The sequence below is a fragment of the Carassius gibelio genome, chromosome A19 (assembly GCF_023724105.1).
Source record: "Carassius gibelio isolate Cgi1373 ecotype wild population from Czech Republic chromosome A19, carGib1.2-hapl.c, whole genome shotgun sequence".
Taxonomy (NCBI): domain Eukaryota; kingdom Metazoa; phylum Chordata; class Actinopteri; order Cypriniformes; family Cyprinidae; genus Carassius; species Carassius gibelio.
In genome coordinates, this window is record NC_068389.1 from 17,721,196 (window position 1) to 17,733,788 (window position 12,593).

The window sequence follows — 12,593 nt, forward strand, 5'->3', positions numbered from 1 at the left end:
TTGTAATTCCATGCACTGTTTAGACAGATCAAAATCGTGGCATTCAACACTTCCTGTTTGGCCAACAAGGATCTGAATCTCAGATTTATCTTCCCCTCCAGCTCTAAAAATATTGTTACCCAAGAATTCAAAACTGCAAGTGAACAAGAAATTAAACTAAGAAAATAAGCACTTTCATTATTACATTACATGGCAGACAGAGGGAATTTGTTTTATGAACATTACATCTAAGTCTCGAGTCTTCCTGTTCCTGCTTCTCTCTTTTTCATCACTTTATCACACACACACACTCTCTCTTTCTCTTTCTCTCTCTCTCTCTCTCTCTCTCTCTCCTTTGTCCTTATAAGGAAGTGGGGCAGTTGGTGGAGTTTGGGCGGAAGCGGCGCGCGGTGACAGCTGGGAAGTTGAACCTCAATACGCTCAAATACAGGAAGAGAACGCAGACGAGGAGCCCGTAACACACCCATTCCACATCAAAGACTAAAGCTAGGACAACGGTAACATTTCTCAGACGGTAACGGTAAGGAGAAAAGACCCAATGCATTGCGTGCATTGTTAGATATCAGTGTTAAGCTACTTGCCGGCGAAATCTTTTCCAGACACAGCGCGCTGCTGCGTCCCAGCGCAAATCATGACAACTGAAACAGACATCGCTCGCGCAGAACATTGCCAAAAGCAACACATTCTCACAGTGGCATTAGGCTGTATGAATAAAACGAGTTTTATCATACAAGTGCATGTATGTAGGTTTCATAACTGCAGTGTTATGCGTCGTTTGGAAAAGTTCCTGATCTTGCAAGAGCTCAGCGCCTAGTGACACGAAGTCGATTCTTACGAATCGATTCGTTCGAGCCGTTTGTTTCAAAGAACCGATTTAAAAAAATTCTGAGAATCTTTTGCGTCATTACGTCATAGCGTGTTTTAATAAAATGCTTTTATTAAAAGTAACTGTTTTCGCATGCCGCAAGTCGTAAACATATTTCCAGTACGTTTATTTGTAGAATTACTGGTAGGCCATTTAGCTGCATCCGTTCACCTTCTTGATCACCGTTTTACAGCTCATTCATTATTCTCGGTGTTAGTTTTTGAGTTGTTTACTTGAGTCTTGACCATTTTTGACCGATTCCGTTTAATTAATAAATTGTTAATCCCATTCCCAGTCGTGTGAGTCGGTTCAAGTGATTCATTGAAATGATCCGACTCAAACGAATCATGAAAATCGCTACAGCGCAAATGAAGGAAGTCGGACGGCCGTTAAAGTGAACGCAAGCTCATCGCGATTGCTACATTTTTTCCGTGTTCATGTTATGTTCTATAAACACTCGCTCTGTATTGTCTGACTGAACGCGCGAACGTGTTGCCCGGCTGGCCTGATTTAGTCAAATCACATCACATCAAATCTCTTGACTTGCATCGTGCCTCGTATCCTGTTGCAATCCTATTAATGGCTTGATTGCTTGTCATGAAAGCCAGCTGACTATTGGTAGTGTCTTGTATGTTTGATGAATGTGGCACATCTCACCCTGCGCTATGCCTAGAATGGATGCTATATGGCCTAGTTTTACTAGTCCTGAAGCAAAAATGACCCGTTTTTATGTCCAGAAGCACAGCTTGCCCCCTTATGCTTGACGTTTCAGTTTTACTTTTCAATTGTGCTGTAGTTTTCTTATCTTATTCCGATGTTTATCTATCGGGTGTTGACTACGGAATTTAGAGCAGGTGTAATGCAGTTCTTCTATACTGAAGCACAAAACATACTGCCTTAAGTGTGTCATAACTATTATAAGCTGGGTTTTTTAAATAAACACCCAGTTCCACACTAAATGTGGGTGAAAACTAAAGCATTATGGTGGGTGGGTAACAATATTATATAAAATAATGAATGTGCTTAAATCTTAGCAGTGATTTGGATAGTCTGGTTTATTTATTTATTTATTGCTAGTAGAAGTTCTGAATGGCTTGGCTGGAAACCTAAAACGTTTAGCAGCCATATTGGATGGTGAGTGTGAAAGTTAATTTAATAATTTTTGTTAAATTATTGTTGCTGCCTCGGTCTGTTTTTTTTAGGTTGAGGACATTAGGAACTGTTCTGAAATTTTTACCTGAGGCAAGAAAATTTGACTACTCTAATTTGAATGTGAATATTTTCTTAAAACATGAAAAAAGGGAGAGGAGAAATTTGAATCTAGCTTGACTCCTATCTGCTCATTGCCTTTTGCCATAATTGCTAACTTTATTATATTCTGCAAAAGTTTAAATTCTGCATATCATTGGTTTCATTTTCTGATGTGTTTTTGTTTCCTCGGAGGTAAATGTGCTTCTTTGATTTGAGTCCTGTGTGATCAAATGTTTTGTTCATTCCAATTTCCTGAACATTTGCAAACTACAGCCACAGCTGTCTGTGGTCACAGAGGAATCTTATTATTTTTATCACAGTATTGTTAACTCAATATTCCACATTTCTCAATTCTAGTGCAGTGTTAATAGTTTTCTGCTGTAGTTGTAATGCAGTCTTGGGAAACTTGTGATTCCTGTAGGAGTTAAAAATAAGTGGGATTTCCCCTCAATAATTGGTGCAAGCTCTCATTAAGGGCAGGTGATTATGTGCTCATATGGATACTTGTGCATTTCCCTGAAGAGCGTTCAGGTGAAAGGAAGAGTGAGGCAGATTCAGGTATCAGGTTTCTGTTATGTAATGTTACCTGTTTAGTGTAATTGCATGTGAAGGGGCAGTAAAGAGGGAAGAGAAGACAAACAATTCTACTTCCTCCTTTTACTATCTTTAGAGGTTTGGCACATTTTTCCCCCTTTAATTTTTTTTTCTTTTTTTCTCCCTGTTGTATATTTGTGGGACAACATGTTATAGCACATCCTGCTTTCTGTCATGGCTCTGCACATTGTGCATCCTTGTTTTCTTTCTGTTGACTTATGCACACTTCCGCTGTTGCTCTTGTCACTGGTTTTACCATAAATTGTAGATTAAGGCAAATTTGCGGAAGTCAAAATACAGTAATACCCTTTAAAATTGTCATAATTAAATCTACACGTCTATTTTGTAAATTTGTTTTTCCTATTATGAACAAATGTATCTGTGTGTATGTTTAATTTGATCACATCTGATTGCAATGATTTCTGTAAAACCTTCTTGTTTCTGTAATCATTGAGTTGTCCCTTTCTCTCTGATCATGATCAGGTATGGCAGAGCTGGTGGGTCTAGTGCAGCGTCTGGAGGTGGCTGTGGGCCGTCTGGAGGCCATGTCTAGTTCTGGGGGTGGAGGCGGTCCTGCTGCTGCAACTGGAGGTATTTAGAAATCCGTAAACCAGACAATGATTAGCACTGCTTAAAGCATAAGGGGAGTTGGGAATTCGAGTATTAAACTTAGCTGCAGGTCTAAGGAAGTGCATAGTGAAACTGCCATTGGGGCATGTTCATGGATGGACTGCTGGTTGCTGGAAATATTGTATTGTGTCTGGTTAGGACATGGTCTAATTCTGCTCTTGTTTCTGTTCTCTTCAGTGGTGTCAGCGTATGTTGAAGCCTATGACAAATTGCTTTCTGGCCCTGTGGCTCAGTACACTGCTCTCAGTCAGAAGATAGGGGGTGATGTCCAGAAGCATGTGAGTAATGCAGCGACGTCATTATACTATTTCCTGAATACTGGTACACATTGATAAATGTGACTCGACATCTAGTGATCCCAATAATCTATCTTTTTCCTTTGTTTTGTGTGATAGGCTGAGTTGATGAAGCAGGCCTTTTCCTGTCAAAGACAGCTTCTGGTCACTGCGTCCAGCTCTCAGAAACCTTCTGATGTAAGTGTTAATATAAGAATTGCTGCTGCAGTACCATTCAAATCACATAATTTTATTAATGAAAGTTTCTTATGCTCAATAAGAATACTTTAAAAAAATATTATCAAAAGTATTACAATTTAAAAAAATATATAAAGGTGCTGGTCCTATAATTAGAATATGATCAAAAAGTTGATTCATTTCACTAATTCCATTCAAAAAGTGAAACTTGTGTATTATATTCATTCATTACACACAGACTGATATATTTCGAATGATTATTTCTTTTAATTTTGATGATTATAACTGACAACTAAGGAAAATCCCAAATTCAGTTTCTCAGAAAATCAGAATATTGTGAAAAGGTTCAATATTGAAGACACCTGGTGCCACACTCTAATCAGGTAATTAACTCAAAACACCTGCAAAGCTTTTAAATGGTCTCTCAGTCTAGGGCTGAATCCGAAAACTGAAAAATGCTGCCTTCGGAGGTCGCATTCCAAGGTAGGAAGGCATCAAGGCACATCCGAAATCAAAGTCAGCTTCATTTCCTGTCTCCTGAGTTGCCTTTATCTGGCCGATTTTTTTTTTGAAGGCAGCATAGATGTATCCTTCGTTGCCTTTGATATCCCACAATCCTGTGCGTTCCATTCTGTGACAGTTAAGCCAAAAAATAAAGATGGCAGCTGAAAGTTGCGGTCCATGGTCAGTTTGTGTGTAAATTTATGTTTCTGAACAACGTTTTCCACTTTTTTTTTTTTTGTGATTTCTATTGAGAAATTAATATTGCTGTAATGAAATATCCACTTAGTTATTACCAAAGCTCTCTATATTTTGCTGTAGATCATTAAACCATTACTCCGCCTCAGAATCCTGTCCAAAATCCGCTTCATGAGTTGCCTTCGTGCAAAAACGCTGCCTGTAAAGTCATTGCCTGATTAGACAGCAAGGCAGCAAGTCACCTGCCTAAGTTTTCGGATGCAGCCTAGTTCTGTAGCCTACACAATCACGGAGAAGACTGCTGACTTGACAGTTGTCCAAAAGACGACCATTGACACCTTGCACAAGGAGGCAAGACACAAAAGGTCATTGCGAAAGAGGCTGGCTGTTCACTGAGCTCTTTGTCCAAGCACACTAAAAGAGAGGTGAAGGGAAGGAAAAGATGTGGTAGAAAAAGTGTACAAGCAATAGGTATAACCGTACACTGGAGAGGATGGTGAAACAAAACCCATTCAAAAATGTGGGGGAAATTCACAAAGAGTGGACTGCAGCTGGAGTCAGTGCTTCAAGAACCACTACACACAGACGTATGCAAGACATAGGTTTCAGCTGTCGCATTCCTTGTCAATCCACTCTTGAACAACAGACAGCGTCAGAAGCATCTTGCTTCAAAAAGGACTGGACTGCTGCTGAGTAGTCCAAAGTTATGTTCTCTGATGAAAGTAAATGTTGCATTTCCTTTGGAAATCAGGGTCCCAGAGTCTGGAGGAAGAGTGGAGAGGCACACAATCCATGTTGCTTGAGGTCCAATGTATAGTTTCCACAGTCTTTTGTAGCATTTAAAATGTCTTCACTGCCACTTTTGCTCAATTATCAAAAGTCATCGTTTGTGTAATTAAAAAAAAAAAAAAACTCAGAGTTTTGAAAGGTAGTGTAACTTTGACATTATTTCTCATCATCTCATTAGTCTGTTTCTCTTTTTCTCTGTTATTTAGTCTGTCCTGACCTCTCTGCTGGCCCCCGTGTCTAAAATAATCCAGGAGGTGCAAGCGTTCCGTGAGAAGAACCGCTCCTCACCTCTCTTCAACCACCTCTCCGCTGTCAGCGAGAGCGTTCCCGCCCTCGGCTGGGTTGCCATGGTAAGGCGGAGGATGGAGTCTGGGACTGTCAGCACTGTGTGGGGCAGGTTTTGTGGTAGAGTTGTTTCTGTTTGAGGTTAAATCAATTATGGGACTTTATGCTTGGGAAGTGTTTTCTAACCAGTCAATTTCCTCATGCTCAAGTGGCAGAATTTCCTCCCATTTAAAAATATCTGGGTTAAAGTGACCTACTTTGCACAGGGTTTTTCAAAGATTGTAGGTGTCGGACCCCATTACTAATAAATGTTACAATGTAAAATAAGAAATATTTATGATTATGCTCTAGTTCTAAGTCACAGATTGAATACAAGCAAATTTGAGGACCTAAATTTAAAATTAATTAAAAAACATTCACTAACTGTTTCATGCAAGTTAATATAATTTATAATGTGAAAACAAATACTTGTATAAGTAAGTTATATAACTATCACACCAAATGTATTTTAATAAACTAGAAATAGAAGACAAACCGAGTGGATGTCTGTACACTGATTTTTAAAGTAGCAGACCTTATAAAAATTGAAGCAACATTTTGAAGGTTTCATCATTAGGCCAACAAATTTGGTGTCAATTTTCCTAAAATATTCTCATCTGTCTTATAAACCCCACAACATGTACCAAATTACAGAGCACATGAAAAAAAAATCAGTACTTTTAGAATGTTTTTTTTTTTTTTTTACTTTTAATAAAAAAATAATCTTTTTTTTCTAAATGTGTTAGGCACCAAAGCCGGGTCCCTATGTGAAGGAGATGCAGGACGCTGCCATGTTTTACACGAATCGTGTACTCAAGGATTACAAGGAAAAGTATGTCTGTGTGAAACAACTTGTCTTTACATCAGCAAAATGGCATGTCGCTCATTTTCCCATCTGCCTTATTGTCTTATTTTTAGAGATAAGATGCACGTGGAGTGGGTCAATGCCTATGTGTCCATTTGGACCGAGCTGCAGGCCTACATCAAGCAGCACCACACCACTGGACTGAGCTGGAGCAAGACTGTGAGTCACATTCTTGTTCAGTTTGTCCCACGTGCTTTCTGAAAACAAATTTCCAAAACATTTAAACATTTTGGTTTCACAGGGTCCGGTTGCCTCTGGAGGTGCCCCGAGTGGAGGAGCACCAGCCCCGCCTCCCCCAGGTCCTCCTCCACCCCCCATGGACTTGGACAAATCATCAAGTGGAGGCTCTGGAGCTACCAGTCACAATGCTCTTTTCGCCTCCATCAACAAGGGAGCAGATATCACTAAAGGTATTAAATGGATCCCTAACTTGATGTACTTCAAACACAGATGACATTGTTTGGGAAAATCATTTCAAAATGTGTCCAGTAGAGCCTACAGTGCCCAAAACAATCAGTGGCAATTTTATTGCTTTATAAATGATGAAAGGTTCATTGCTAAAACGTTAAACGGTTCGTTTGACTGATTGGAAATGATGCAGATTGTTTCAGTTGATGCACTGCAATGGGAACATCAGTATGTGTGTGTGTTTATAAAGGTCAGTGCAGTCTTCATTATAAAAAGATAAGAGTTAGTGCATTCACTTGTGGACGTCCGTGGGACTGTAGGTTGTCTCATTTATTATTATAAAATAACCATTATAAAACTGTTCTTTTAATAACATTGTGATCCTATTGTATGTGTGTGTGTGTATATATATATATTAGTGCTGTCAATCGATTAAAAAAAATTAACTAATTAATCGCACAATTTTTTAAAATTAATCGCGATTAATCGCAATTAAAAGACTGAAACTTTTTGGATATGTAAAATGTAAATAATTAATGTAAACTCAAGACAAAGAAACTATTTAAATTCAAAATATGATTGTTTATTGGAATTTTTGTTTAACTTGTAACACAGATTTTCTCATGTAAACAACATACCTGCAATAAACCATCAATATCCTCCAAATTAACTGTTGACTTGAAAGCCATATTTATTACAGAAATAAAAACACAGGCATGTAAGTACCATTTGAATTTCAAAACAATCAATGCCAATAAAAAACAAAAATGATTTCCATGTTGAATTCTAAGTGGACTGCAAAAAAATTCCAAAGTATAGTCATTGCCAGTGCTTTAAGTGGGCCAGTAGGCACAGGTACTCAGTACCGCCACTTCCAAATATAGCTCTTGAGCGTACCGCCACCTCTCCGTGCGCCCAGAACGTGCTTTTAGCGTACCGGTACGCTCATTTGGACATCTGTTTTAATAGAGGTTTTAATCTTTTTGCCGATTTTCAGAGCGCCCTTCACAATGCAAGCTTCCTAATTCATCCCACCCAGAGCAGAAACTACATTACCCATTCACCCTTAAGTTATACAAGTGAATAGCGCATGTGTCGCTTTTCCCACTGTTAGGTGTCAACAACTCAACGTGGCCGGAGAAGGTGTGTGAAACTCGTTGTGAGTTATACTAAAGCAAAATCTTGAGTATTTATTGTCTGATAAACATTAAAAACTGTCTGCGGAGGTTGAGTCGTCCTGCAGCCCCCGCTGGCTGTTCATTGGCTGCAGCATCTTTTTTCTAAGTTCTAAAAAAATACCGTAGACGGCAAGGCACAAATTTAGATATTCATTTATCTAATTAATCTATAGCCTATGCACAAAGACAATATGATCTTTTTGTCCCCTTTTTGTTTTAAAGCTTGATGAAGAGAGAGAGCGCAAGTTGCTGCAGCTGAGGAGGACAGTGATGCACGCGTACAGGAGTGATTGACAGTTCGCGGCACTGTGTACAAAAAATACTCCGCTACACAATTATTTCTTTATTTTCGTTTAAGCTTATTAACGTTAGCGTTACAGAAAGGTCTGATTTACGCACTGTTACAGTCATTGTTGTTTTTGTTTTTTTTAAACAATGACATTTGAGTTCATGATTTTAATGTTGCTGTTTCTTGTGGCAGACTGAAGAGTAATCCGGCAGAGTTTTATACTGAAACTTTCCGTCTAAAAGTCCTTCCTTGGTCTTATCCATATTTCTTTGCACGTTGAACACACATAGGCCACAACTGGAAATAAAAAAAACTGCAACCGCGTTAATTGCATTATTTTTTTTTTAACGCGTTAAATATTTCAAATTAATCGAATGCGTTAACGCGCTAATTTTGACAGCACTAATATATATATATATATATATGTGTGTATATATGCATGCATGTTAAAGCAGTTTTTATATTTTTATATTGTCTTTAATTTTAGTAAGTTTTCATAATTTTGTCATTTTAGTGGTTTAGTTTATAAAGGTTTTTTTTTTTCAGTTAAAGTCTAATTTCAAGTAGCATTTTTTTTTTTTTTTAATGGTTTATATAAATTTTTTAAAAAGCCGTAATAACAATAATTCTCAGTGAAGTTACTAACAAGTACCCAGTATACTGTTCCCATCCATACTCTTACAATCATCGAAATAAAAAGAACCGTCAATACATAATCTATGTGATTAATAGAAACACAAAGTCAAATGGCCCTGTTTTTTCCAGATTATCAGTTGCTGTTCCACGCAGAAGGCTGCACTCAGAGGATAAAATCCAACAAAGAAGATTAAAACCAAAAATAGCAATGATAAATAACAGTAGTAATATTAATAATAATAGGCTAAAAATAATTATAATGCAAAATAAAGGGTTTAGTTTTTAGCAGTATTTGTATTCCCTGGCAAAGGAATTTATTGAAGACTTGTCCTGTCTTTTCACTCATTTTAAGGACTGAAGCATGTGTCTGATGACCAGAAAACCCACAAGAATCCTACACTCAAAGCCCAAGGAGGTCCTTTGCCTTCTGGACCCAAACCCTTCGCTGCTCGGCCCACAGCAGCCGCCAGCCCGGCCCGCACTCTGCCCCCGGTGCTGGAGCTGGACGGCAAGAAATGGAAAGTGGTGAGTGTCCGTATGCCTTTTTATAGTCTGTGTATGCAGCTGAAATTATTTAGGAAAATAACGGTTTAAAAGTTATTTTTCATCTCAATCTTAGATATGTTTATACATGCTGATTAAAAAATGTAAGAGTAAAGATGTGATGTTATAGTAAAGTACTTTCATGACATAGACTAAAATAGAAAGTGAAGTTTTAGAAAAGACATTAAGCTGTTTGGCAAGTTAATTGAACAACTTATTCCCTTTTTTCCCCTCTTTGGCTTATTCTTCAACAGGAAAATCAGGAGGGTGCCCAAGGCCTTGTGATCAGTGACACAGAACTAAAGCAGGTGGTTTATACTTATAAGTGCAACAACAGCACTTTACAGGTGAAGGGGAAGATCAACTCCATTACTCTAGGTATGTATGCACTACCATTAGTTCCTCCAGTGTGCACTGTTTTAAACGGGTAGAAAGTTTAGACATCAGTTTGTTGTTTTCTTTTCAGATAACTGTAAGAAATTGGGTCTTGTCTTTGACGATGTTGTGGGTATTGTCGAGGTGATCAACTGCAAAGATGTTAAGGTCCAGGTGTGTATACTTGTGCAATGCACTCTTCTCATTATATATGTATTTGAATGCAGTGTATATGCACATTTAGATTTCTTTTGTTTTATTTAAATTTTGAAATTTGATCCTGAAATGTATGGATGATTGTTTCCACTGCTGCAAAATAATAATAATAATAAGTTATTCAGACTTTATCTAACAATTTTGCCTTTTTCCATTCAGAATTTGCTAGGTTTGATCTCAAAATTGAGGGGAAATGTATAATTTGGCAAAAAATGTAAAAAGAAAAAGGCAAAATTGTGAGAGTCATAGTTCTCGCACATCTTACAGTTCTGAGTTTGTTTTTCTGATTTCTAATTTTTTTTTATACTTTTCATACTATTATTGTTCCACCACTGAATAAAAAATGTAATTGGTACTTGTAGTGTCAGATATAACCTAAGTATTGTTTGGAAAAAATTCAGAATTGTGAGATAAAAGGGCAAGATTACTGTTGTTTTTATCCTGTGGCAGAAACAAGATTTCATAGAAATGGGCATAAAAAGTATTCAAAAATGATTTGTATAAATGCATTTTACTTAACATTTTAGTATGTGTTTAGGTAAATATTACTGTTTATTAATGTGTATTAACATTAATCCTTATTAATGTTTTATTCTCTTCTGAACTCATTTATTACAAATACATGTTTTTGAGTTATTAATATCAGTGGTATAATCGGATTTGGTCATGTAATTAGGCATTATATTTTAATGAAAAGGTCACCCTTCATACAGTGAAACAAACATTGTTTTCTTGAAAATATGTCTTTTAATTAAGGGTCTTGGATTTATTGTTCTTCTGTTGCTTTTCAGGTTATGGGTAAGGTGCCAACCATCTCCATCAACAAGACGGATGGCTGCCATGTGTACCTGAGCAAGGACTCTCTGTCGTGTGAAATCATCAGCGCTAAGAGCTCCGAGATGAACGTGCTGGTGCCAAACAAAGATGGAGAATATGTAAGTAGTGAAGTCATTCGTCTATGATTTTGAAGAAGGTAAGAATAAGAGGGAGTAATTGCTTTTCTAATTCTATTTAATTCCAGACTGAGATCCCAGTCCCTGAACAATTCAAAACCGTATGGGACGGTAGCAAGCTGGTCACCACAGCAACCGAAATTGCAGGATAAACGACCAGGTTTTCAGAGACCACCCCCATTGCAGTGTCCTACCTGACTGACCAATGAGCTTAAACTACAAAATAGAATGGAATGTCAACCAGGTCCACTCTCCTATCAGCCAATCACAGCGGCAATCTTCCTTCAGATAGTGACATGACTGCTTGCTTACCACAAGAACTTGCTCAGTCAGCTGCAGGGCTCCATTCTCTTCTTCTATTCCATTGATCTAAAACATTAGGACTTGAAATTTATTGCCAACTGTTAAGATTTTTTGTTGTTGTCGTCTTGCAGCCATTCGAAGCAAAAGTCTTTTTATCGTATTTTGTATTTTGAAGTTTTTTTTGTTTTTTTTTCTGGACAGTTTGCAGGTTTTGGTTTGGGGGGGGGGTGGTCTTTGCGTTTTCTGTTTGACATATGCAATTCAGATCTGAAGCACACAAATGTCTCTCTTCAGACCACCAATGCAGACATTTACTGTAACTTTATTAATTCAGTTTTTTTCCCCCAGGGACAGTTAGATTGAAGATTTGTGTCAAATCTTAGAGGATGGATTGGAGACTTGCACAATCACAGTTATACTTCCAATCGGGACACTGAAACAATGTTTAAAAAAACTATTTGCTTTAAGAATTCTCATTTCCCTCTTTATTGCATATTATACTCCAGAGAACATGGACATTCCCTGTAATATAAATAAATGAACATTCCATGGTTTATGATGGAAAGGTGTGGAAAGCCTTTTGATGTCTTGAGTGTTTTTGGCACAAACTGGAGACAAGGAAGAGAAGGACATAGCGTAACGTTGTGATGCTCATGGTACTATCCATGTCTGATATCTGATGACTATCTGCTGTACAGATACTGGTTTTACATGACCTGTGTCCACCTCTTTCCCTCATCACATGGTTTCATTCCAAACTCTCAATCTTTACTTTCCATAAAATTGAGGTCATGAGTATGGAATTTTTTTTTTTTTTTTGTATCATGTCTTTTTTTTTCTTTATTTGGCCGAGGACAAACATCATTAAAACGGTTTCAATAAATAAAAAGAATTGAGTCGTTTATTTAATATAATTGGAAGTTACATTTTGTTGCAGGAGTCCAGCTTCTTGCATTTTATGGTTTAGTATTTCTAGAAAGGTGATGTGGTATGGAACATTACTAAAACAAACAATGTTTTTTTGTATTATATTATTATGCAAAAATAAATTTCATTATTCTGAAAAATTTTCAAGTATGTCTTTGATTAAATAAATGCAGCCTTGCAGAGAGTAAGAGACTACTTTCAAAAGACTTCAAAACCCAAACCTCAAAATCACAAAAGAAAGTCATACAGATTTGTATCCCTTTTTTAATTTTGTT

At 37.3% G+C, this 12,593-nt stretch overlaps 1 protein-coding gene across 1 annotated transcript; it reads left to right on the top strand.

Moving 5' to 3' along the window:
• Positions 1-354: 354 nt before the first annotated feature.
• On the top strand, positions 355-11,969 carry cap1 (CAP, adenylate cyclase-associated protein 1 (yeast)). The gene is made up of 13 exons (XM_052533493.1): positions 355-520; positions 3,194-3,301; positions 3,518-3,618; positions 3,736-3,813; positions 5,508-5,651; positions 6,372-6,457; positions 6,544-6,649; positions 6,732-6,900; positions 9,354-9,526; positions 9,799-9,922; positions 10,011-10,093; positions 10,927-11,070; positions 11,157-11,969. The coding sequence occupies exons 2-13, from the start codon at positions 3,196-3,198 to the stop codon at positions 11,238-11,240; spliced, it is 1,398 nt and encodes a 465-aa protein (XP_052389453.1). The 5' UTR covers positions 355-520; positions 3,194-3,195; the 3' UTR covers positions 11,241-11,969.
• Positions 11,970-12,593: the final 624 nt, after the last annotated feature.

Bases quoted from the DNA above. Each gene is read 5' to 3' on its own strand.
- cap1 (XM_052533493.1), top strand. From the start codon at position 3,196: ATGGCAGAGCTGGTGGGTCTAGTGCAGCGTCTGGAGGTGGCTGTGGGC. The intron at 3,302-3,517 runs GTATTTAGAAAT...TGTTCTCTTCAG, and splicing joins TCCTGCTGCTGCAACTGGAG to TGGTGTCAGCGTATGTTGAA. The intron at 9,923-10,010 runs GTATGTATGCAC...TTTTCTTTTCAG, and splicing joins GATCAACTCCATTACTCTAG to ATAACTGTAAGAAATTGGGT.